The sequence below is a fragment of the Macaca mulatta genome, chromosome 6, assembly GCF_049350105.2.
Source record: "Macaca mulatta isolate MMU2019108-1 chromosome 6, T2T-MMU8v2.0, whole genome shotgun sequence".
Taxonomy (NCBI): domain Eukaryota; kingdom Metazoa; phylum Chordata; class Mammalia; order Primates; family Cercopithecidae; genus Macaca; species Macaca mulatta.
In genome coordinates, this window is record NC_133411.1 from 150,137,126 (window position 1) to 150,164,433 (window position 27,308).

General features: G+C 42.3%; 2 protein-coding genes and 1 long non-coding RNA gene across 3 annotated transcripts; 1 reads left to right on the forward strand and 2 right to left on the reverse strand.

Moving 5' to 3' along the window:
• Positions 1-304: 304 nt before the first annotated feature.
• On the reverse strand, positions 305-4,251 carry SLC25A2 (solute carrier family 25 member 2). Its single transcript, XM_001092357.4, has one exon. It carries the CDS (start codon positions 1,533-1,535, stop codon positions 630-632), a length of 906 nt encoding a protein of 301 aa, XP_001092357.1. The 5' UTR covers positions 1,536-4,251; the 3' UTR covers positions 305-629.
• A 12,057-nt stretch (positions 4,252-16,308) lies between these two features.
• On the reverse strand, positions 16,309-18,600 carry TAF7 (TATA-box binding protein associated factor 7). Its single transcript, NM_001193945.1, is given in 1 exon segment — positions 16,309-18,600. A coding segment is annotated over 1 exon segment (1,050 nt). The 5' UTR covers positions 17,869-18,600; the 3' UTR covers positions 16,309-16,818.
• A 5,455-nt stretch (positions 18,601-24,055) lies between these two features.
• On the forward strand, positions 24,056-27,189 carry LOC144329549 (uncharacterized). The gene is made up of 2 exons (XR_013394907.1): positions 24,056-24,427; positions 25,271-27,189. It is a non-coding gene; the product is annotated as an uncharacterized LOC144329549 (long non-coding RNA).
• The last annotated feature ends 119 nt before the right edge of the window (positions 27,190-27,308 follow it).

Sequence of the window (27,308 nt, forward strand, 5' to 3'; positions counted from 1 at the left end):
AAATACAAAAATTAGCCAAGTGTGGTGGTGGGCATCTGTAATCCCAGCTACTCAGGGGGCTGAGGCAGGAGAATCGCTTGAACCAGGGAGGCGGAGGTTGCAGTGAGCCGAGATCACGCCACAGCACTCCAGCCTGGGTGACAGAGTGAGACTCCATCTCCCAAAAAAAAAAAGAGATCCTAAGCAATCATTCATACCTATCTTTACAAAATATGGTCAATTCTGTGTTTGGGGGGGTAATATTTAAGATTATACATAGAACCAAATTGTTTCACTCATGACATAGAATCATCCAAACTGCACGTACACAAAAATGGCTTTATGCAAAGGCCCTGACAGCGTGATATTTAGTTTTTCGGATTAGGTACATAGGGCCAACCAGCCCATCCTGTACATTCCAGCAAGTGCAAGAGCAGCAACTTTCCTATTTCAATACAATTATGGGCAGAAATTATATGATGTAAAATAGAGGCCCTTTCATAAAGTTAAGATTTAGGGTAGAAGAAGGGAAGATAGAACCAAAATTCCCATGAAGTCAAAATTCAGCATTGGTCTTGTATTCTGTTGAAACCTGTGATGAACTGTAGTACTCAAACTCACAGACTCAGATCCAGGTTCACCAAGACACTTCAGTATGCTTCCAACTGGCTCATCATCATCTTCCTGCTGTATTCATAGGCCACAAACAGTGCCCCATTGGCAGGGATTGCTCGAATCATAGTAGCTTTCAGTCCAGAATATAAGGCTACTATTCCTTCATTTCTCACAACACTTAAGAGAGTACCAATAAATCCTGCCTGTTTTCCATACATGGAAAGAACTTGAATTCTGGATTTAATACAATCCACTGGGAACACGACAAGCCAGAGGCAAATTCCAGCAACTCCACCACTTAACATCAAATGGACAGGGCCTAGTTCATCTTTTGATCTCCCTGATGCGAAAAACGATCGGCTCAGTTCATAGCCACCAAAGTAAAAGAAATAACCCGGTACTTCTTGAAGTAGAGTACTCGAGAGTCCATGGTAGAAGCCCAAGGGGCCATCCTTTTTAAGGATACCCTTCACGACAGACCAAATTGTATTATGGCTTTTTGCTATCTTCCCTGACATCTCCATTTCATACATGGTCTGTAGCCGGCACTTCACAAGCTCAGTGGGGCAGAGAGCCAGCGCAGCAAATGCAGAGGCGAAGGACCCCGCGGTTGCAGTCTGGAGATCACTCAGCTTTGCCTGCTTGTCCATTCCAGCCACTTTCCTGACAAACTGCTGGCAGAACCCGTAGCACATGAAGAGGACCGAGTTTTCAGCAACGTAGGCCATAAGTGCCGGGCCAGTGCCCTTGTAGAAGCCCCTGAGACCCACTTGGGTGTACGTCTTCAGGAAGCAGTCGGTGAGGCCCTTGTACAGGTCGGGGAACGTCTGCATCTTCACTTTTATTGTGTCGAAGGGCTGCCCGGTCAGTACACACGCTGTCCCCCCTGCGGCCCCCGCTGTGAGGTCGATGGCGGCTTGGATGCCAGGACTGGACTTCATGTTCGCTCACTCATCTGAAGGTACCAATGGAAGGCAACTAACTCCCCAGAGCATGGGACCGTCTTTTCACGTCCAGCCCGCAGCGAGCGCGGGGATTGGGGTTGGGGGTTGGGGGGTGGCTCTGCTGCCTGTTCTGGGCTCTCACCCCAGTGCGGGGGAGGCCGCTTAACCCCACGCTAGGCCGCGGGCCGCCCTCTCCCCGCGCACTGAAATAACCCCCAGCTGCCGGCCCCGCGCGCGGCTCACTAGCGTTCCTGCGGCTCCTGGCTCACTGGCGGGGCCCCCAGCCGCCTCCAGCCTGGACCCGCCATCCCTGCGCCCGCAGGCGGGGGACGCTGACCGAATAAATACTTTTGGTGTACTGCGACTGGGCGCAGTGGCTCACTCCTGTATCCCAGCACTTTGGGAGATGGAGGTGTTAGGATCGCTTGAACCCAGAAGATCGAGACCAGGCTGGGCAATATGGCAAGGCTCCATATCTACAAAAACAAACAACAAAGAAAAAAACCCAGGCACGATGGCGCGCGCCTGTGGTCCCAATTATCCAGGAGAATGAGGCGAGGATCACTTGAACCACGGAGGTCGATGCTGCAGTGAGCTGTAATTTGCCACTGCACTCCAGGGTGGGCAACAGAGCGAGACTCCGTCTCAAAACAAAACCAAAACCAAGAAAACATTTAAAGCTTTTTGATAAATTCTTGCAATTATGGCCAGAAACTCTAGACGCCACTGTTCGACTGGCGGCAAAAGAAATACTGTCCTAATCAGCCAGCCCTGCTTCTTTTCTTTTCTGTTTTTGAGTCAGGGTCTCACTCCGTCGCCTAGGCTGGAGTTCAGTGGCGCTATCCCAGCTCACTGCAGCCCCAATCTCCCGGGATCAAAAGATCCTCTCATCTCAGCCTCCTGAGTAGCTGAGACTAGAAGGACTACAGACTTTCTAGTCTCCAGACCTGCAAGCCACCACATCTGGCTAAATTTGTATTCCACAGACAGGGTTCGCCATGTTGCCCAGGCTAGTCTCGAACTCCTGAGCTCAAGCAATCTACCCACTGGCCTACCAAAGTGCTGGGGATTACAAGCATGAACCACCGCACCCAGCCTGTCCCACGCTTCCTACCATGCAAAAAACAAAACCAAACAAACTGAAAAGAAGATGCCCTCACTTGAATGGAGCCTGAATTCAGAAGGTCAATCTACAGAAAAACTGCTTTAAAGTAGATAAAACAGGCCAGGTGCAGTGGCTCATGCCTGTGATCCCAACACTTGGAGAGGCTGTGGAGGGAAGATCATTTGAGCCTAGGAGTTCAAGACTAGCTTGGGCAGCAAAATGAGACCCCTGCCCCAGCCTACAAAAAATAAAGCAGAGAAGACAAACTATCAGAGGCGCTGGAACCAGAGCAACCCCATCTTGACTAGGGACTGAGTAAAATAAGGCCGAGACCTACTGGACTGCATTCCCAGGAAGATAGGCATTCTAAGTCACAGGATGAGATAGAAAGCCGGCACAAGATATGGGTCACAAAGACCTTGCTGATAAAACAGTTTTCAGTAAAGAAGCCAGCCAAATCCCACCAGAATCAAGATGGCGTAATAAGTGACCTCTGGTCGTCCTTACTGCTCATTATACGCCAATTATAATGCATTAGCATGCTAAAAGACATGCCCACCAACACCGTGACCACTTACAGATGCCATGGCAACAACAGGAAGTGACCCTATATGGTCTAAAAAGGGGGAGAAATCCTCATTTCCGGGAACTTTGGACCCCTTTCCCAGAAACCTCATGAATAATCCACCTCTTGTTTAGTTTATGTTCAATAAACAACTATAAGTATCCTTAGTCAAGTCGCCCAGGCTGCTGCTGTGCCTATGGAGTAGCCATTCTTTTGCTTCTTTACTTCTCTAATAAACTTGCTTTCACTTTATGAACTTGCCCCAAATTATTTCTTGCAGAGATCCAAGAACCATCTCTTGGGTCTGGATTGGGACCCCTTTCCAGTAACAAAACAATTTGAGGGTTGCTACATGAGACACAGTGACTGCTTTTGATCAGAAAACCCTCAGTGAGCTGCCCATGCTCCTCACTTTTCTGGGGGATGCGGAGAGGGGTAGGGCACTGTGGGAGTCCTTAGCCCTGGAGATGTGCTACTGCTTTCCTGCGGAGCTGGAGAAATGCTATCACATGGCAACATCCCCAAGGATCTGGGGTTGCAGCCCTGGGAACTGGTGGAACGAGAAGTCCTTATCATTTCTGAAGGTGGAACACAGCACTATAAAATCAACTTGGAAAATGGATAGTATTTATATACTGCATTGCTAAGAAACTTGACAGAAAAAAGCTGGGTGGCTCAGCACTGTGCTTTCTGAGTTTTGAGGTTCTCTTTGAGGACCCACACAGCCTCATGCAGAAGTAGAAATCTGTCGCTTATACACTGTTGGTGGGAAAGTAAAATAGTTCAACCCCTATGGAAAGCAGTATGGAGATTTCTCAAAGAACTAAAAATAGAACACCCATTCCACCCAGCAATCCCCTATTGGATATCTACCCAAAGGAAAAGAAATCATTTTATCAAAAAGACACCTGTGCCGGGGACAGTGACTCACACCTGTAATCTCAGAATTTTGGGAGCCCAAGCCAGGTGGATCACTTGAGCCCAGGAGCTCCAGACCAGCCTGGACAACATGGCAAAATGCCATCTCTACAAAAAAAAAAATACAAAAAGTAGCTGTGCATGGTGGCATGAACCTGTAGTGGCAGCTACACAGGAGGCTGAGATGGGAAGATTGACTGAGCTGAGGAGGTAGAGGCTGCAGTGAATTATGATCCAGCCTAGGTGGCAAAACAAGACCCCGTCTCAAAAAACAAACAAACAAACAAACAAAAAACAGAAAACATCTACACTCATATGTTTATGGCAGCACTATTCATAATAAGAAAGTCACAGAATCAACATAAGTGTTTGTCAATAGTTGATTGTATAAATGTGGTATATGTATGCCATGGAATACTATGCAGCCATGAAAAAGAATGTAATCTTGTCCTTCACAACATGGATGGAGCTGGAGGCTGTTATTCTAAGTGAAATATCTTAGAACCAGAAAATCAAATACTGCATGTTCTCACTTATATAAGTGGGAGCTAAACAATGGGTACACAAAGACATAAAGATGGGAGTAACAGACACTGGGAACTCCAAAAGTGGGGAGGGTGGGAGGGATTGAGGGTTGAAAAGCTACCTGTTGGGTACTATGTTCACTATTTGGGTGATAGGTTCACTAGAAGCCCAGACCTCAGCATTACACAACATACCCATGAAACAAACCTGCACGTGTCCTCCTTGAATCTAAAATGAAATTAAATTTAAAAAGAAGTAGAAGTTCAGGATATACATGACATGTCTAGCTTTCAAGGCAAGATGTTTTTTGGACATTAGTGAGGACACCACTGTCAGGACACACTTTTTCCTCCCAGATGTTTATAATCCCAGCATTGGAATGAATTCTCTCCAGGCTTACATTCCAAGCCGTAGTCGGCCATGGGTAGTAAAAACAAAATCTGGGGGGAAGAAAGTATGCTGAAAGCATTCTCTCTTTCATTTAGAAAACTTTTCTTGTCTAATTATCCTGGATTGTCAATTAAAAGTGAGGTACTTCAGAACAAAGGTCTCTGAGAAAATTTAAAAAAAAAATTTTTTTTAATGAGGTACTGAAAAGCAAATTGTGCATGAATAATTTGTCACCAGGTAGTGTTCACTGTGGTAAATAGTAACCTCGGCTTTTCTTTGGGAAATGCCCAAATGTCAGCAGTTGCAGTTCTTTTCTCTGGGACCACGTAGTTTCTCCAGAGAATGCTCTACCAATCTTGACTCCGTGTGTGTAGGGTGTGGTGGGGGAGAGGTAGGTTATAAACCTAGATACTGATTTAAAGAGAACAAGACAGGGGAAGAGGGGTGGCACACCTGGAGTAAATATATAGACTTTCACATAATTTTTTCTTTATTTGATACTGTGCCTACTTTCTCTGAGTTTGGGCCTTCTTTGGTTCAATTTATCAAGAAAATAACATTTCCATCTTCTGTGGGATGGAAAGAGTTATCTGGCTTCATAGAGTGGGATAGAGATCCTGGACACCCAACAACTCTGAACACAGACTTTAATGAATCTCACATCTCTAACCCTACACCTTCCCACCTTCCCTGGAATCTTCTGCATGCAAAAATTTTGCCTCTTACAAGGCTCTATCAAGTGGGTTTGTCTCTCTTTGGCATAACTACTTGCAGACATTCAGCATGTAACTTTTTCTGATCTATGAATTCATTTATCATTTCTCTGTTTTGGCCTTCCGATAATGGGTTGACATCTCTCCCCATTGTTGTCTCATTTCCTATTGTCTTTGTCTTTAGAGGTTAACATCTTTTAAAAATCCTTTCTGTTGTTTTACTTAGCAGCCTCTTAGGTAAAGCAGAGAGGATGAGAACAATCTGCAATTTGAAAATATAAAACTTCATTAAGATTTTTAAATCCCTCATGTCATAGTTGAGGAATTTTTTTCTATGTTTTGATTTCACTCTCAGCAAAGGGAAGGGAGGAAAAGCGTTTTGTTTTGATTTGTCTTGCTCTGTTGCCCAGGCCAGAATGCAGTGGCACAATCGTGGCTCACTGTAGCCTCAACCTCTCAGGCTGAAGCAATCCTTCCATTTTAGCCTCCCAAGTAGCTAATGGTGCCAGAGGTGTGCACCATCACACCCAGCTAATTTTTTTATTTTTTGTAGAGATAGATTCTCACTATGTTTCCCAGGCTGGTCTCAAATTCCTGGGCTCAAGTGATCCTCCTGTCTCAGCCTCTCAAAGAGCTGGGATTACAGAAATAAGGCACTGCACTCAGCCCAGAAATTATTTAAATAATAACATATTTAGTAGATTTTGCCACAGTCACCTAATATAAATTAGAATTTTTTCCTTTGAAGCTTCCTGTAGTCTAAAAATAAATACTGAATGGCAAATGAAACAGATATTTGGAAATGGTTTAGCCATTAGATGTAGACCTTAAGACAAAGGGAGCCCATTATATGTGTAATAAATATAAACAAGTACAAGGCATTCCAAGTCTAGTGACATGGCATATACTCTCTGCATTACTATTTCATTATGGAGAGAGCCTAAAACATATAATTAAGGTTATTTACTGTAAAGATGTTATCTGAGTGAGATTTAAAAAATATTTTACATCTTTTATCTTTCATTGCAAATAAATGGATTAAGTTCTACATTGCTATTTTATCTTCTTTAGCTGTATGAACAGCCATGCTAGGCTATCTTTGCCTCCATAAAAAGCACTTCACTGCATTCCAACCTGGCTGACAGAGCAAAACAAGACAAAACAAAACCTTTTTTCCCCCTTCCCTTTTCTGAGAGTGAAATCAAAATATATGGATCCCATTGGGCTACAGTGCATGATGCACACATATTGCCAGTCTTTAAGCACGTTTCTGTGAGTGGAAAAATGCACTCAAGATGTTTTGCTTCTGTTCACAGCACAACAATCAACACAACAGACTTCTGTGACCAAAATGGATGGGGCTTTCTCCCCACACACCAAGCAAGCAATCAGTTCTACAGCAGACACCAGCTGGGTGTTTTCCAATCTAATTCCAACACTATCTACCTGGAGAAAGCATTAGATCCCACAGGGTAAGTGCTCAGTATCCAAGACTGCACCCCACCCCACCCCAATCCCACCTCAGACACCAGTCATAAGTCTGGGGCTCCAGAACTTCTGATAGACCAGCTTCATGTTGAGGTTGCTATTGCCCCTCTTTGGGTTTAATTCACTAGAGCTGCTCACAGGATTCAGGGAAACATGTTTACTTACTGGTTTACTATAAAATATATTACAAAACGACACAGATGAAATGATGCATAAGGTGAGACACAGGCAAAGAGGCACAGAACTTCCATGCCTTCCCCAGGGTTCCATCCTCCAAGAACCTCCATGTGTTTAGCTATCAAACAGCTTGCTGAACCCAGGGTTTTTATGGAGGCTTCATTACACAAGAGTGGTTGATTGAATCATTGGCCAGTGGTGATCAACTTAACCTCCAGCCCCTCTCCCTTTCTCTAGAGGTTGATCCTAATCCTGCCTTGGTCTTTCTGACCACCAGAGCTCATCCTAAGGCTACCTAGGGGCTGCCAACCTTCAAGTCAATCATCAGCATAGAAAAAGACATCACTTTGGAGTTTCTAAGGATTTTAGCAGTTGTATACCAGGAAACGAGTCAAAGACCAAATACATGTATCACAATATTACACTTTTCTTCACTTTGTCTCTCGGATCAAGAACACACAGAAATAACTATTGCTCCCACTTGATAGCAACACCCAGTATTATATCTTTTTTTTCTAGACACTTGTACCAGGGGACCAATATTAGATCTTGAATTTAAGAATCGAAGGCTCTCCATGTACTAATTCCATCTACTCTTCTAACAAATTCTGCTTATTTTTTTCAAATGACATTTATGTACCGGCATTACTTATATACTTATGTGCAATAAATCACTCCCAAAACTTAGCGGCATTAAAACACAAAAAACATTTGTTATATCCCATAGTTTCTGTGTGTCCAAAATTCCAGAGTAGTTTCTCTCCATGTGCAGACCTGATTTCAAAGCCACTCTCACACTTTATATTTTTATGGCAGCACCTCCCTTCTAGATAGGCAGCAAAAATTTGTATTGGTTATCTGCTGCTGCATCAGAAATTACTCCAAAATGAAGTGAAATAAAAGAGCTACAAACATTTATATGTCATATAGTTTCTGTGGATCAGGAATTTAGGAGCAGCTTAGCTGGGTATTTCTCACTTTGGGGTCTCTCATGAGGTTTCAGTCAAGATGTCAGTTACAGTTTCAGTCATCTGAAGCCTTGACCAGGGGCTGAAAAATCTGATTCCAAGATGGATCACTCACATGTCTGGTAAGTTCTGCTGGCTGTTCACAAGAAGGCCTCAGTTTGTCACCACTTGGACCTCTCCAAAGAGTGTCCCCACAATATTGTGGCTGATTTCCCTTGGAGTGAGTGATCCAAGAGAGAGCAAGCAAAAGTCACGTCTTTTATGACTTCGCCTTGCAAGTCACAAATCATTATTTCTGCAATAGCTTATCGTTTACTCAGGACATTCCCCTTCAATGTAGGAGAGGACTATACAAGATTAATACCAGGAGGTAAGAATCAATGGGAGCCATCTTGGAGGCTAGCTATCACAGTACCTGTGACCAAAAAAAAAAAAAAAAAAAAAAAAAAAAAATCTAAGAGAAGATTGTAGAGAGAATGTGGGAGATAATTTCCATGGAAGGGTCACTCTCAGGCTTCAGGTGAATAGGAAGGATGGGCATTGAGTTGAGGACATGTAGGAAATGGAAGTAAATCCAGGAAATGTAGCTCTTGCCTAGAAAAGAATATCCCAATGATAAGGATACCCATGAAAAGTTACTTTTTCTGCTTAGGAATATGTTTTCTTTATAAGAAAAAAATGTTAGGATTGTATAAAAATATATCATAAATATTGATAGGGGAAATGAGAGTTTTAATGGGACCAAGTGAATAAATGCATGAAGAGAAGAGCAAGAAATAAGCAAGAAAGGAGAAATGTTTTACCAGATAAGTGCTCCTTTCTTGCTTATTTCTTGCTCTTCATGCGTTTATTGTCTAGTATTGACTTGGAATACGTGCACTTGGAAAGTCAATACTGGACTATTGTTTTGTTTTCAATTCTCTCATGTTAGTACAGTAAATTACTTTGTATTCTGAATTTAGCTGCTCATTTATGAAGGACAGAAAAGAAAGACATCTAATCTTTCCCCTTTGGCTCTTCTACAAGGAGATACAATATAGAAACCACATATGGCAATGGAAAGAACAGAATTTTTAAAAATGAATGTGCTACATTAACCATATGCCTGCTACATTAACTATATGCCTTATAGTAGCTAGTCAATGTACTAGCTACTATAAGAAAAAGAAACTGAAGCACAGATGTTAGAGAAATTTGAGGAATTAGAAGTACCTGAAAATGGCTGAATTGCGACACTGCCCCTGCAGTGGGCTTATTCTGGTGAGCATTTTTTTTTTTTTTTTTTTCCTGAGACATGGTCTTGCTCTGTTGCCCAGGCTGGAGTGCAACGGCCAGATCTTGGCTCACTGCAACCTCTGCCTCCCAGGTTTAAGCAATTGTGTCGCCTCAGCCTCCCAAGTAGCTGGGATTACAGGCACTCACCACCATGCCCAGCTAATTTTTTGTATTTTTAGTAGAGACAGGGTTTCACCATGTTGGCCAGGCTGGTCTTGAACTCCTAGCCTCAAGTGATCTGCCTGCCTCGGCCTCCCAAAGTTCTGGGATTACAGGAGTGAGCCACTGCGCCCAGCCCTGCTGATCGTTCTTCATAAAATGTACCTGAAATGAGATAAGTCTTTCTCACGAATAACAACCAAGGACTTCAGAATAGTGCTCTCTCAGGACATTGTCTCTTAAGGTAGAACACATTTAATGTGAAGCTTACTGAATGGGGTCATATGTTTCAATAGCAACAGTAATTATGAAGAGACACATGGTGAGAAAAGCCAAGGCCTTATACATTTTGAAAAACTGTATGGCCTGGCCCGGTGGCTCACGCCTGTAATCCCAGCACTTTGGGAGGCCGAGGATCACGAGGTCAGGAGATTGAGACCATCCTGGCTAACACGGTGAAACCCCGTCTCTACTAAAAACATACAAAATTAGCCGGGCGTGGTGGCAGGTGCCTGTAGTCCCACCTACTTGGGAGGCTGAGGCAGGAGAATGGCATGAACCCGCAAGGTGGAGCTTGCAGTGAGCCAAGATCACGCCATTGCACTCCAGCCTGGGCGACAGAGTGAGACTCCATCTCAAAAAAAAAAAAGAAAAAGAAAAAGAAAAATAGTACAAAACCAATGCTGATATTGAAAATATCTGCAGATGTTGAAAAACCAGATAGTGAAATTCTAGTTATAAGTGACAATCATGTGTATTCTTTTTTGTTTTTTGAGATGGAGTCTCGCTGTCACCCAGGTTGGAGCACAGTGGCGCGATCTCAGCTCACTGCAATATCCGCCTCCTGGGTTCAAGCAATTCTCCCGTCTCAGCCTCCTGAGTAGCTGGGACTACAGGTGCCTGCCACCACAGCTGGCTAATTTTTGTATTTTTAGTAGAGATGGGGTTTCACCTTGTTGGTCAGGCTGGTCTTGACCTCCTGACCTCAGGCAATCCACCTGCCTTGGCCTCCAAAGTGCTGGGATTACAGGCGTGACCTCCGTGCCCAGTTGGGTATTCTTTTACAAGTATAAAGACATCTATTAAAATGAGTATAAGGCTATTGCCTGACATGAGTTTCCAGTTAAGGGGTACCTGAAACTTCCACATGAGAATATGTTGTCTGCAAACTAGAATTTGAAAAGCAATGCTTATTTTTCCCTAGATATTAAAACTAGAACAAAAAGAGACACCACCATGTAGCTGATCTTACAGAACAATTTAGAAAAGGAAGAGCAAGTCTTTCATTATCTCACTGTGATCACCAGAGGTGAAACAGTGAGAGAAGCCCACATACCCATAACTAAAGATAAATGTAAATGACAGTGTCCCAGTGTGCCTCAGTTCCATTAAACAAAGCTATTTGGAGGAAAATATTACATTGGAAACCATACTGCATAACACCAAGGCCAGGAATCAGTACAAGAACATTAATACCTTCAATGAATTGTCAGGCATAAAACCACAAGTAACAGAGACAGATTCCCTGAGGTCAAGTTCTATGAAATACATTTGACTATACAGTTTGACTTGGAGAAAACAGAGCCAAGCATATACTGTAACACTGCCCAAGATAATAGGCAATCTTAACCAATTAAAACCATTTCCCTGATTCCAACTAACCAAAATGATGCTGCTTCTATTTTAAGCACATATCCTCCAGAACACATATATTAGAAAATAGTGGCAAAGAACCTTCCAACTTTTTAATGAAGACCACTGCACTTGACATGGCACCTGACTTGATGAAATATATAAATCACATGCTTCTTAAGAATTAGATTGAATGGCCAGATAGAGTTACCAGAGAAAATAAGGGTTGAGCTGGGCCTTCAGTGACCAAAAGCTATCTATGAGAACATCTGGTGACTATTCCAAGAAAAGAGAACTGTAAGTGCTAAACTGTAGTAGGAAAGAGCTGAGTAAATCTGTTTATGCTGCAGATAAATTTGAAGCAAACTGTTTCTGCTGTAACCTAATTTATAAGCTTTCATTTAGAAATTTTTTTCCCATCTGAATTTGGTTGAAAATGATCTCCAAAATTTCTTAAATTTGAAATCAATTACATTTAGAATAGTTGTTTCCCTATAAACACTTTTTCTAACATTTCAGTCACTCTTTATTTAGTATCTGTTATGGTCCATACCCTAATGTAATAATGGTAAATTTACTTCTGTGTTTACTATGTTCCAGGCATTGTTCTAAATAAGTTATTTATATGATTCAGCAGCCAGCAGCCAACAGCCCAATAACCCTATGAGGTAGGTAGTATTATTGCCTCCACTTTGGAGATGAGAAAATTGAGGTAAACAGATTGCTACCTATGCAAGGTCACACAACTAACAGGTAACTGAGCTAGTATACAAACCATGCATGACATGTGTTGATGTTAAACTTTTGATCTCTCTACTATTCTTTAGTAAGTTTACAGTCACTAATGAAGCAAAATATCTCAGTAAATTTAAAGCCAAGCAGGAGACATGAACAAAGGTAATTTACACTTTAGTTATAACAGATACTCATCCCAGTAGACCATGGAGTGCATGAGTTTATAGACACTAAATGCTTCGTTCATCACTGTATATCCAGTAGCTTGTAGTTTGGCACAGACACAGACACACACACACACACCCCTTGTAGTTTGGCACATACACACACACACACACACAAAATGTTTGTCAAATACTTGAGAGAGGGAAGCACAAAGTACAAAGTCATAATAGGGTGCTTAACCTAGAGGGAGAAAGGGGTCAGGAAAGCCTTGCTGAAGTGACACTTAGGTTGAGACCTGAGGGTTAAGTAGGACTCAGACAAAGGGTAAACTCATCTAGGTGGAGTGAACAGCTTGTTACAATGATCTATGGCCCAGAAGTGGGAGAATGAGTAAGTTCCTTGAAAAAAATGTAGGTTCAGAGTGGATTGACCATATACTGAATGAATGTGGAGCTGGGGCTGAAAAGGTAAGTGGAGCACTCATAATCTTGTGCATCTTTTTGTGAAATATAAACCGAGCCCTGAGAACAATAAGATGTCACTGAAGGGTTGTCAGCGTGGTAGTAACACAATCAAATATGTCTCAGAAAAATCACTTTGGTGGCAGTGAAAACTAAATTGGATGGTAAAGATATTGCCATTTGATAGATGATAATGGTTTGAAATAGGACAGTGGCTGTAAGGATGAAGTAGAGTGAGTGAAGAACTTCTTAAGAAGTAAAATCAGGCCGGGCGCGGTGGCTCAAGCCTGTAATCCCAGCACTTTGGGAGGCCGAGACGGGCGAATCACGAGGTCAGGAGATCGAGACCATCCTGGTTAACACGGTGAAACCTCGTCTCTACTAAAAATACAAAAAACTAGCCGGGCGAGGTGGCGGGCGCCTGTAGTCCCAGCTACTCGGGAGACTGAGGCAGGAGAATGGCGTAAACCTGGGAGGCGGAGCTTGCAGTGAGCTGAGATCCGGCCACTGTACTCCAACCTGGGCGGCAGAGCGAGACTCCGTCTCAAAAAAAAAAAAAAAAAAGTAAAATCAGAAGTTGCGAGGGAAAGGGAGAAATGTAAAGTTGTGGCTCTAGTGTCCAGCTTCCACAGTTGGGATGTGTGGTGTGCCATTTATTTTTACTGAAACCCAAAAGGAAAAGCAAATTTTCAAGGAAGAGGAAGAGTTCCATTTTGAACCTGTATTTTTTTTGAGATGGAGTTTTGCTCTGTTGCCAAGGCTGGAGTACAGTAGCACAAGCTCAGCTCACTGCAACATCCACCTCCCAGTTTCAAACTATTCTCCTGCCTCACCCTCCCGAGTAGCTGGGATTACAGGTGCCCACAACCATGCCCAGCTAATTTTTTTTTTGTATTTTTAAGAGATGGGTTTCACCATGTTGGCGAGGCTGGTCTTGAACTCCTGACCTCAGGTGATCTGCCCACCTCAGCCTCCCAAGGTGTTGGGATTATAGGCATGAGCCACTGCACCCAGCCATTTTGAATATTTAGACTTGAGTTTCCTGAGATACTTTCAAGTATTTTTCTAGTACACATCTGGCTAAACTAAATCTGAAGCACAGAAGAATCAAAGTTGGAAATGTGGATTTTAGAATCCATTTAGAACTCATAACTGAAACAGGAATAGTGAGATCAATATACTATTTTGTTATTGTATCCAGAATCTTTCCTTTCTGTTATTGATGGAACTGCCAATATTGGTGAGATCTTGGTAAGAATAAACTACTTGATAAATGATCCAGTGTAAAGCCAGATATGGTGGGAGCTTTTCAGGTGTCAATCTTTTAAGTGTAGCAAAATACCTAGATTACCAAAACAGGAAATTTTGTCACCTAGCATCCTAAACTGTTTTTTTTGTTGTTGTTGTTTAATATATATTATTCGGAAACCTCAAGACAATACAAAACCTAGATATTGAGGGAAATCTTGCTTAAGCTTACATATTCTGTGTTAAAATCTTAGTCACGGCCAGGCACGGTGGCTCATGCCTGTAATCCCAGCACTTTCAGAGGCTGAGGCGGGTGGATCACAAGGTCAAGAGATCAAGGCCATCCTGGCCAACATGGTGAAACCCCATTTCTACTAAAAATACAAAAATTAGCTGGGCGTGGTAGCGCATGCCTGTAGTCCCAGCTACTCGGGAGGCTGAGGCAGGAGAATCGCTTGAACCTGGGAGGCAGAGGTTGCAGTGAGTCAAGATAATACCATTGTACTCCACAGCAAGAATCCATCTAAAAAAAAAAAAAAACAACAAACTTATAAAAACGTTTTCAGTTAAAAGATAAATTAGCTGACCAGGCGCGGTGGCTCATGCCTGTAATCCCACCACTCTGGGAGGCCGAGGCGGGCAGATCACGAGGTCAGGAGATCAAGACCATCCTGGCTAACGTAGTGAAAACCCCGTCTCTACTAAAAAACACAAAAAATTAGCTGGGCATAGTGGTGGACGCCTGTAGTCCCAGCTACTCAGGAGGCTCAGGCAGGAGAGTGGTGTGAACCCAGGAGGCGGAGCTTGCAGTGAGCCAAGATTGCACCACTGCACTCCAGCCTGGGCAACAGACCGAGACTCTATCTCAAAAAAAAAAAAAGATAAACTAGCCTTCTGAAGCCTGCAAATGTCAGCATATATAATTGTAGACCTGAGGACTAGGTAACTAATTTTTTTAAAAAAACATTTTAATATAGTTTCCTGTCGGATACAAGTAAAAGGGATTTTAGGCTGGGTGTGGTGGCTCAGGCCTGTAATCCCACCAATTCGGGAGGCCAAAGCGGGCGGATCACCTGAGGTCATGAGTTCAAGACCAGCCTGACCAACATGGTGAAACCCTGGGTCTACTGAAAATATAAAACTAGCCAGGTGTGGTGGCGCATGCCTGTAATTCCAGCTACTCAAGAGGCTGAGGCAGGAAAATGGCTTGAACCCAGGAGGCAGAGGTTGCAGTGAGCCAAGATCACACCATTGCACTCTAGCCTGGGCAACAAGAGCAAAACTTTGTCCTTAAAAAAAAAAAAAAAAAAAAAAGGCCGGGTGCGGTGGCTCACGCCTGTAATCCCAGCACTTTGAGAGGCCGAGGCAGGTGGATCATGAGTTCAGGAGAGTGAGATCATCCTGGCTAACACAGTGAAACCCCGTCTCTACTAAAAATACAAAAAAAATTAGCTGGGCGTGGTGGTGGGCACCTGTAGTCCCTACTCGGGAGGCTGAGGCAGGAGAATGGTGTGAACCCAGGAAGCGGAGCTTGCAGTGAGCTGAGATCGTGCCACTGCACTCCAGCCTGGGCGACAGAGCTAGACTCCATCTCAAAAAAAAAAAAAAAAAGGACTTTATTTTCAAACCCAAGCTTCTCATAAACCAACCTGTCAGAAACAAATTGCATACAACTCTGCCTCTTTTATCAGTAACTGATTTTTCAAAAATAGCTCATGTTGTGAGGCATTAAATTATCTTTAAAGCATGAGAAATTTGGTACCGACTTACTTTATGAGCAATTTTGATGAAATGACATTGATAAATGACCTCAGTTCTCAGATTATTAATTATAAGAACTCAACTGAAGAAAAATAGAAATAAAATCTTAATCCAAACCAATGGAATGATTCATTGGACTGCACTTGATAACCACTGCTTTGTTTCCAACATTTTGTGCAGGTAGATTTAGTAAGCTTTTTAAAAAAGGCACAAAGGCCTTCATCTACAAAAATTAGGGTAGTTTAAGAAAGCTCTGTATCTAATGTTTCCCAGCTTTCAAGTAGATCAGATAGAACTGGAATCTTAATATGATGCAAACATGACAATTCCCAATTTCTTTACCCCTGCTGTGTTGCTTTTTTTCATAAACCAAACTGCCTCTACCTGCAGAACTGGATCAAATTTCTTAGTCACTAAACTCCACCACGAAACCACCTCAAAAGGGACCTGACTCCCACCAACCATGAAAGAACAAGATACACTACAAAGTGAAAAACAGATGCTTTTATTTATTGTATTGTAAACAACTTAATAAAATTTGCATCTCTACATATGGGAAACTGCTTTGAGTAACTGGGAAAACAGCTATTGCATGGGAAAACATATGCAAACTAGCATCACTGTCTCTAGACTAGGTTCTTCTTATTGATCTCATGTCATCATAAGGCAGCAACAGCAGCTTCTAGAAAATGGAGAAACAGCAAAGTCCTGCAGTGGAGCTATAATTAAGGTTGAACCATACATTCCACTAATCCTGCAACTTTCCTACTATCATTTTTCTGCCTATACAATCCTGCTTCTTATAGGATGAACACCTAGCAAAACAATGTAAATTTGCTGAAAAACAAAACTATAAACAAATGAAAGAACTTAACAGAACACACAGCATTAGAGGGACTAGGAAGTGCAAGGTGTTAATATCCAGTACAAGTAATAAAGCCAAGAATTTTCTAATGCTGATCAGTCTGAACACTGAAATTAAGAATCAGTTCTTTTTACTTCTCTAGGAGTGATTCTAGCTCTTCTTGCAAAGAGCTGAGTTGCTCCTTTTCTCGGTCTTCCTTTTGTTTGAGCTCATCCAGTACAGCCTGAAATCTGTTCTTGAGAGCCAGATTTTCCACTTTCATGATGAGATCCTCTTGTCGTTTTGCCCTGTCCTGGGTCTCTTGGAGCTTGCCTTTCATGTTGTCAATCTGCTTCTGAATTCCCATAACCAGCTGATTGGTTCCCTCATTTTCCTGGTGCTGTTCATCTGATTCATTTAGCTTGTCCTGTAGTTGTCTCTCCAGATCTTCCTCAGTGTCAATGATGTTTATATCTTCTTCATCTTGATGCTGGGTCTCATCTTCATCCTCACTGCTGCTGCTGAGGTCATTGAATATCTCCCGAAGCTCATCATGTTCTAATGAGTCATGGCCCTGCCTGTGACCAGACATTCCTGGAGAAGAGATATCCAGGCCTTGATTTTCTGCCTCCTTTGTTTCATCTTCAGCAATTATTTCCCACCGAGTACTAACAGCTTCAGCATCTGTACTCAGCAATCGTTTCACTTCTTTTTCCACATCTGGAGATTCAATATATTTCTTCTTTGCTGTCTTCCGGAACCTTCTCTTCCTGACATTCTTCAGAGGCAGAGTAATTCCGTGGTTCCAGATAAACTTTTTCTCTTTGTCCTTATCCTTTTTCTTGCTTGCTTTAGGATCAGTGCTAGCAACTGGCTCCTCCACAGGTGGATAGAGATCACCATCAACTGTGGATACAAGCATCTGACAGATATCAGCTGTCTTGTAAAAGGTTTTCTTATCAATGGTTTTCAAGCTTTCCATAACACAGGGCAGGTCTACCAATTTTGAGGCCAATGGAACACGGTCCACTCTGACGATTCCATGACGCCCATCAGGATGTAACTCAATTGTCAGTCTGTCCTTGAGGTTGACATGACCAGACTGTACTGCTCTTCTCACAGTAGAGGCATATTCTGGAGGCAGACGTAAGATAAACTGGCTCTCCAGTTCGTGAGGAGCATCATCTTTGCTTTTACTCATTTTTATTTCTTTGTGACTCACTTCTCCAATAAATGATGGTTACCGTAAAAAGTTCCAGCTACTGCAATAGTTTAAAACACCAGTTCGCTATGAATTGAAATATTTTAATTACAAGAAGTTCTCTGTAGATCAGCAGCTTAGCGTCTATTTTGCCTTCGTTTTTATTTAAGCTCCAAGTCTTTTCTCTAAATATGCTGTGACCAAATACCAGTCGTTAACACAAAGGCTTATTCACAGACTTAAGTTCATTAAATCAGATGCAATGCCAAGTCCCAACCTCTAGGTGCCGCTGCCCGACAACGCGGAGACAGCTACCTAGCTAAGAAGCAGGAAAGCAAATGGCGGCTCCCGCGGAACGGTTTTCGGCCCAGAAAGGCCAGCAGAGATACTCTCAATTTACAAACTCTCCCGGAACAGACACTCAAAACATCAGGGCTCAGTGAGCTCTCTTCGCCTCGGGTACTTACAATCCAGTGACGATTATAAGTTCAGTTTCACCGGGCCGGAGCGAAGGGAAGAGGAGGCCGCAAGGAGCAAAGCGGGAGGCAGCCAAGCGTCTCCTTGTCGTTTCCTTAATTCTTCCTGCCGCTTGGCAGAGTGATCCACTATCGATTACTGATGAAAGCCCAGGATGGGCAACGCGAAATCTTGCCGAGAGGCGCAGCTCGGAGAACCAGACCCGGCACCTCGCCGGCCCTCCGTTCGACCGCTTGCCCAGAGAAAACGGAAGTGCTACGTCACGACGCGGGGCGGGAGGTGGATGTGAGTGACAGCCCCTCCGGCCGGAAGGGCGGAGCCCCGGCGCGCGCAGGCGCAATAGCGCAATTACGCTGCCCAGCGTGAAACTCGTCTTTTCGCGAGAACTTGCTTTTCTGGGATGAAAATGATAGTGTTTTCGAAGAGCTGTTGGTTTCAAACTATTTAGCGCTTGGAAGTTACAAGAAAGACACGGATTCGTCCCCCGCTAAGCCAGCACTTTTAAGGGATCGCTGTGGGGCCGGATGGCTTCTAGACTTCCGGGTGATTCCGGGAGATGGGGGACGCCTGGCAGTAAGCGTCTTTGCTTCTGGAAACATCTCGGATGCTTCCTAGGGTCTAGCCAATCTGGTGCCAATACAAGAATGTGTAGCTACTATACAATGGATTTTAAAGAACCCAAATCAGTGGAGTGAGGAGGACATGGAGCTCACTATATAATTCTAAACCTCTCTTTGTTTGTTTGTTTGTTTGTTTTGGAAATGGAGTCTAGGCTGTCACCCAGGCTTGAGTGTAGTGGCACAATATTGGCTCACTGCAATCTGCACCTCCAGGGTTCAAGCGATTCTCCTGCCTCAGCCTCTTGAGTAGCTGGGATTACAGGCACCTTCCACTACCCCAGCTAAGTTTGGTATTTTTAGTAGAGAAGGGGTTTCACCATGTTGGCCAGGCTGGTCTCCAACTCCTGACCTGAGGTGATTTGCCTGTCTTGGCCTCCCAAAGTACTGGGATTATAGGTGTGAGCCACCGTGCCTGGCCCAAAGTCTATATTTTGTTTAATATAATTCCCTGTAGGGGAATTGTGCCTCTGGGTTTCCTTCTGTTCTGTAATACTCCTGAGGAAACAAGGGTGATTCCTTTTTATATGCTTGATTTAGATGTAAATGTAAGCAGAGAAGGAAGTGTTCTTCTGCAAGCACAGGTTCATTTTGGACAGAATTGTCTGATAGACTGAGCATCTGGTTAAAGTAGACATAATTGAAGTATTGTTTCCTGCTTCTCATGTACAAGTAATTTTAAATACTTTGACTTTTTTTTTAACTCCACCTCTACTATTTTGCTGTTTTGTGCTTGTCTTTTCTTTGGAGGGTCAGGTATTCATCAACACATATTTTTAGTATTTTGACATAACTGGGTAACAGTTGGTACTTATTTCTATTTATTTCCATTTATTTTTAAAATATCTGGTAGAGCATCAAGGCCATTAACATTTAATTTCTATCCTCTAAAATATTACCAATTGCCCCTAAATTTAAGAGAATTCTCTTAAGATGTAATTAACATTTCCAAAATTCACTTTATTCCTGTATGATTGAAAGCTCCATGATAGTGATCTTTTTCTATCCTGGTCATTGTGTCCCAGTGCCTAGTACCAGAACATGGGAGATACACAAAAAATATTTGCTAATTGAATGAAAAAATTGATCTATCTAGAAAGATCATAGTCTTAAATGCTGTAGTGATTTGTGAGAGAAAATACATTCTTTGTCACTTTAAAATGAGATAGAGCCACTTTACATACATTTCCTCTCTAGTCAGGGACAATGCTAATTGTTATGAGGTGGGGAGGTTTGCTAATAGTGTGTGTGAATGTGGTTTAGCTAGAATGAGATACTGTCGTGGGAGGAAATTAAAATGACCTGAGGTTAGTTTGGTTCTTAATGTTAATTTTAAAAGAGAAAGTATGCCCTTCCAGATAACTGTAAATTATTTCTCTTTGCTTATAATGTGTTGAAGAATGTTAGCTGACTTACCTATACCTCTTTTTCAAAGATAAAGCTTTTTCTAGTACAGGCATGAGCCACCTCACCTGGCCATGTTTTATTTAGCCATATAAAATGTGAAGTAATTATACTTGAAAATAATCCAAATATTACTCAGCATCTTCCCTATGAGTTTTATGATGCTCAAATATTCTTATCATAGAAGTTAACTTGAAATAAATTGTATCCAATTTTTCATTTTCCAAAATTACTATATATTTTAGTTTCTAAACCTTTTTTTACATGGAATATTGCCAGACATAGTTAAAAGGATTAACTAAGGTTTTCTTAATGTATCTAACTCCTTCAGTCCTAAACTATATTTTCTGCTTTTGAGTTTAACACATTTTCTATATGCTGTTTTTAGGAGAGGAAATTATATTGACCCTAAATATTTTTTAAAATTGGGTTTATCAGTAAACATTAAGATAATCTGCTGGGTGCAGTGGCTCATGCCTGTAATCCCAGCACTTTGGGAGGCCAAGGCAGGTGGATTGCCTGAGGTCAGGAATTCAAGACCAGCCTCTCCAACATGGTGAAACCCCATCTCTACTAAAAATATTTTTAAAAATTAGCCAGGCTTGGCAGCAGGCACCTGTAATCCCAGCTACTCAGGAGACTGAGGCAGGAGAATTGCTTGAACCTGGGAAGCAAAGGTTGCAGTGAGCCAAGATTGTGCCATTGCACCCCAGCCTGGGCAACACTGGAGCAAAACTCCATCTCAAAAAAAAAAAAAAAAAAAAGATAATGTGATGTGGCAGACCTCTGCCTATCACTAAGGCCTAAGGCCTCTGCCACATCACATTATCTTAATGTCTACTGATAAATCCCCAGTTTTTTTTTTTTTAATTCCATTAGACATTCAGAAAAACTCTGAATTGATGAATTACACTCCTGTGGTTGTTCCATGGAATATCTGTGATAGTAGTGAACAAAAGATTTGGGGAGAGCAATAATTTCCCCGGTGTGGTAACAAGTCCTCCAAAGGCTTCCTGCCTGTCATTAAGGAGTGTGGCAATCAGGTTACTAATAATTGTGTATGTTTGAAAATTCCATTTAATACACTTTCTAGTTCCTTAAAGGGCTCCAAAGTATAAGCAGCCCTTTAATACACTTTTTAGTTCTTTAAAGGGCTGCTTGTACTTTGGAGGTTAAATTATGGGTGATGGGAGAAATCCTGCTTATATTTAGGAGGTAGAAAATTATAAGGGTGAGGAAATAGCAAATACCACAGAAAAGCCAACTTACATATTGCTATATCACCATATATTTTAAAGGTAAAAAGGCTAACTAAAAATATATAGCAGTTCCTGTATCTAGTAGGATGTTTTCTATAGGAAAAACATTAAAATCTAATTTACACTGGTTTAAACGGTAAGAAAATCTATGATCCCAAAAAACAGGTAGTCCAGCGCAGCTTTGTCCAATAGAAATATAATGTGGGCCACAGATGGTGAGCCATAGATGTGATTTTAGATTATCTGGTAGCCACATTCAAATAGCAAAAAGAAACAGGTGAAACTTCAATAATTTTAATCCAGTATATCTAAGATATAATTGCAACATATTTTTACAATAATGTAAATATATTAATAATACATTTTACATTCTTGTTTTGTACTAAATCTTCAACACCTAGTGTGTGTTTTGCACTTACAGCACATCTCAGTTTGGACTAGCTGCATTTCAAGTTCTCAGGGACCACATGTGGCTGGTTGTTACTCTAGTGGACAGGCAGGTCTAGAAGTTTCAGTGCCTCTAGGCCAGATACAATCATGGTATAGCACAAATTGTTTTTTCTTCCTAATTTTGAAGAATAAGCACTTATTTATACTTTTTCTATTATTGTTTCAGCTCTGCTTTCCTCTCCTTGTAGAATTCCAAAGGCTGCAGTCACAAGATACCAGCCAGCAGCAATAACTGGAGAACTTTCTTCCTTGTCCGTGACAAGAGAGTCACTCTCCCCAAGCAGTCTTTCAATCCAATTGGACCAACTTAGGCCATGTTCCTATTCTTGGCTCATTAATACTCACTAGGGGAATACCCTAAGCCTGTGTTTCTGAAAATGGGGAGAGGTGAAGAGACATTTGGTAATGTCTGGAGATATTTATGGTTGTCACAACTGTGGGGGGTGGGTCCTACTGGTATCTAGTACATAGAGGCCAGGGATACTGCTGAACATTCTACAAGGCACAGAACAGCTCCCCACCACAAAGAATTATATGGCTCAAAATAGTACCAAGGTTGAGAAACCCTGCTTATTATTTTAAGTCTGTATTCCTAACTAAGCACTGTCAAGAGGATGAGATTATCATTATTAGATTAAATTTATCAGAACCTACTACAGCTCTGAATAGGTTCTGCTTCCCTAGGTACATGAAGGGTGAAAACCTAAACTAAAAGGAAGTATTACAAGAGGAAAAAGGGCATGAACAACCAATAGTATCCATAAATGAGCTGATTATTTTTGTAATTATAAAAGTATCTATTTTTAAAGTATGGATAAGCATCGAATGTAAATTATATCAGTAGTTACATAATGCAGTTACTCAATTTTACATTTTTATCAGTATTTTCCACCTTTTATAGTGAAATTTTCTCCTTTAATATATTGAATTTACAGTGGATTTTTTATAATAATTTTTTACAGTGGATAATTTCTTGAGTAGCCATTTTCATGAAAAATAAGTTTCAATAGTGTGTCATCTTGAAAAGAAAACATCAAGAGGGAAAAATTTGTAAGAATTCTTAGTCGAATTTTAATGAATTTTAGTATGGGTGCGGTGGCTCACGCCTGTCATCCCAGCACTTTGGGAGGTCGAGGCGGATGAATTACCTGAGGTCAGGAGTTCAAGACCATCCTGGCCAACATGGCAAAACCCCGTTTCTACTAAAAATACAAAAATTAGGGGGCCGGGCGCGGTGGCTCAAGCCTGTAATCCCAGCACTTTGGGAGGCCGAGACGGGTGGATCACGAGGTCAGGAGATCGAGACCATCCTGGCTAACACGGTGAAACCCCGTCTCTACTAAAAAATACAAAAAAAAACTAGCCGGGCGAGGTGGCGGGCGCCTGTGGTCCCAGCTACTTGGGAGGCTGAGGCAGGAGAATGGCGTGAACCCGGGAGGCGGAGCTTGCAGTGAGCTGAGATCCGGCCACTGCACTCCAGCCTGGGCGACAGAGTGAGACTCTGTCTCAAAAAAAAAAAAATTTAAAAAAAAAAAATACAAAAATTAGTCGAGCATCGTGGCGTGTAGCTGTAGTCCTAGCTACTCGGGAGCCTGAGGCAGGAGAATTGTTTGAACCCTTGAGGCGGAGGTTGCAGTGAGCTGTAATCACGCCACTGCACTCCAGCCTGTGTGACAAAGCAAGACTCTGTCTCAAAAAAAAAAAAAAAATAAGAATTTTAATAAAACGTTTGCATTAAATTTTGTGAAATGATGATTTTGTTAATATTTTATCAAAAATAATGATTTGCACCCTTCTTAGTAAAGCAGCTGGTATTTTAAAATATGTCTTGAGAAAAAAGCCGATACAGTCTCTTGTGAGGACCTTGAAAACTAACCTGCTAGGGATATCATACTGGGCCTCTGGGTGCCGCTGTCCGCCAATCCGTGGCTGGAGGGAAACAAAGCAATCCACTGACGCAGCAGTCCCTGCAGGCTTTTTAGAAACACTATAGGAGAGGACTCTGCCTGCTGTCTCTCTTGCAATCTGCTCCAAATATCTTGGTCAGGAATCTCACGATGTCTAGTGACCCAGAGTGAGGAGCTGCCTTTTATTCCTGAGCATCGCAGGGGGCAGGAAGCAGGGAGCAACGGTAGAGAGAGGTATTCGGATCTGAGTACCAGCAAGAAGAAGAAACAGAGGAAGAAGTCCCCCATAAGGAAGGTGTGAGGAGTGCAGGAATCGCTGTTTCCCTGCCTGAGGTCTTTATTCTACGTAGCTGATACGCTGTAAGATTCTGGAAGAGAAGGCTAGGGGTTGAAAGGTTGGTAATCTCTCAGAAGATCTGTGTCTCGGTGACGGGAAAAACTACGGGTAAGTGCTGAGAAGCCTCTCTTTATATACAGCTGGAGAATGAGCCAGAGAGGAGCTTGAGAATGACAGGATAGATCTAGCAGTTATGCCCAAGGAAGACCCTCGGCCATTTGAATTTGAAGGTACTGAAAAATCATATAAATGTTTTTCATACAAACGTATGCATCTTGGATATAAATAAAATGGCTTTTAGCACACGTTTTGGAAATTCTGGAAAACATCTTAATAAGAGGAACTTTTACTCTTAAGCCCGCAGTAGATTTTGAACACTGGCAGTAACTCTGTACAAATATATCAGATTAATTTTAATAGCCATCTCCTCTTCCCCTAGAAGTAAAGCAGAGTACTACAGCAGTATGTACTCTGAATTGCTGCTATTGAAGAATCCCTGAGCCTGTGCAGTGGGGCACTCCTGTGGTCCCTGTTACTCAGGAGGCTGAGGCAGGAGGATTGCTTAATGCCAGCTAGAGGCTGCAGTGCGCTATGAGCACAACTGTGAATAGCCACTGCATTCCAGCCTCAGTAACATAGCCAGACCCCATCTCTTAGAAAAGAAAAGAAAAGAAAAGAAAAGAAAAGAGAAAAGGAAAAAAAAAGAAACCCTGAACCAGAGGAGCAGAGCTGCCACCATTTAGTGATGGGGAGGGGGCAGAACAGCTCAGGGCAAGACACAGGCCTTGGATGGCAATGCCAGTCATCAGATATTGAGCAATGTGTAAGTGGGGTTAGCCTGCAGGAGAACATGCCCACCACCTCCTCCTCTTCATTCTTCAGGTGATCCCCAATGACCTAGACAATATCTTCAATATAGAGTTCTCCTGATCTTTCTACACAATTTTACAGGGCATACAGAATATATTTCCTGTCCAATAATGACAGAAATACTTGATTCTGAAGAGTAACAGTTACAGCATGGAATATAAGACTGGAGGCAGTTTGAGGGCCCACTTCAGAGTCCTGGTTGAAATGAATGCAGTCAGTGCAGGTGACTTTCAGTTTGGCGTCTAGTCCTATCAGAGGTAAGAACTGTGGTTGCCCTAACCAAAACAATAGGACTAAGAGACCTTAAATGAAAGATGAAAATTATTATAGAGAGAAATGATCATACTGGCCAACAATTCACCTCCAAGAATTATGATGTAATTCTTTGTCAGCTACTCACAGATGGAATTCTAAACTGGTAGCAGACCCTGAAGGACAATGTCACCATCAGAACCACCAACAAGGACAAACTGTCCCTCTCCTGCATCACCCTGCATATCATCGGCATCCACAAAAATGCTCATTCTTCAACAAGCCTCCTATTTCTTTTGGGTGACTGGAAACACTACCCAGAACCTCCATCACATACTTTAGCACTCCCCACCCTGACTTAGGGTCCCATATGCCTCCTGTTTCTTCTTGACCAGTGACCTGCCACTGTGGGCACTGTCATTCTGCATGTCAGTGAGTGCAAAGTGCTGTGGTGTTCATGCAGACTATCTTTGAGCTGACTCTGCGGGCCAGTGACCAGGGTTCAACTTGCTCAGTATCATCCTGAACTTGCATGTGATGGTGGATGACCATTGTGAAAATGCAAGGACACTACGCCAGGAGTTACAGCCAGGTGGGGCCCTCTTTGATGCTGCACCACTCACAATGCAACTGAGCTATCCCATCACCAAAGTGGACACCAGCTGGGGCACAAAGGTTGACTGTCCTATCGTGCTTCAGGTCAGCTAATGTGGCTCTTCAAACTAGGGATGTGCACGAGCTAGATGCGTGCTGTGTCACTGTGGGTAACAGAGATGCAACCTGCCAAGGTTTGTTGGTCACCATGCTCAATGGTGAATCATCACGCTGTACCTGGTTGCTGCTCACAGTTTGCAGGAGTTGCTGCCAGACCTCAGCAATCACCCAGCACCCAACAGCAGGCAACAGACAGCACCCAACAGCTGTAGTTTAACCTGGGATGGCCTTTGCCTTGATCTCCATGCTATTTCTCCTCAGTGTGACTCTGGGCATCTTTCTGAACCTGCAATGCCCTCTATAGCCCCATTGCCTGGGGCTGCTTTCAGCCAGATCTCTGGTCCAAGCCTGGATATGGAGTTGTCTCCAACTTAAAGGAAGGAAATTTGCCATGTTCCTACAACGTATGTGTGGCTTTAGGTATTTTTAAAATCTTAATGTCTTTAAATTAACTCAAGAAACAGCTTTCAACCAGATATTCTCTGCAGTGCCAGCTATGAAGCTTTGTTTTGTTTTGTTTTTGTTTTTGTAGAAACGGGGTTCACTATGTTGATCAAGCTGGTCTCAAACTCCTGGCCTCAAGTGATCTGCCCACCTTGGCCTCCTAAAGTGCTGGGATTGCAGGCATGAGCCACTGTGCCTGGCCAGCAATGAAGCTTTAAATGTTACATTTGATTCAAATGTATTTGTGTGATATTTTAACATTTTTATTTTATACTTATCATCCTTTTATAAATCACTCCTGCGTGTTTTTGGTTGCTGAGAGTAGGGAGCCCTACAGGTTTACTTGCTAGTTCTTATGTATATTTTAATTTGCCTCATTAGCTCACAGTTTCTTTGGGGAAAAGTTTGTGCCTATTAATGTGTATTCTGGAAAGTTACGTTCTCTGTTAAAGAGTTCCTTCCTTGCAGTATCAAAGGTGATTTATTGCATTTTTAAATTTCTACTCTTTGGCTCCATATACTTGTCTTTGAGAAGCTGAGAAACTGTAGATTTAGTTATATAAGAACTAAAATTCTCTTTCCAAAAACTATTCTTGAGACCTTTCGTTGTTTTCTTTCTTTCCTTATTTTTAACTTTTCTCAGTCATGGTGTCATTGGGTTGGCTCGCTCAATTTGTTCCTGAAGATATCAGACTCTGGAGTGCGGATA

Bases quoted from the DNA above. Each gene is read 5' to 3' on its own strand.
- SLC25A2 (XM_001092357.4), bottom strand. From the start codon at position 1,535: ATGAAGTCCAGTCCTGGCATCCAAGCCGCCATCGACCTCACAGCGGGG.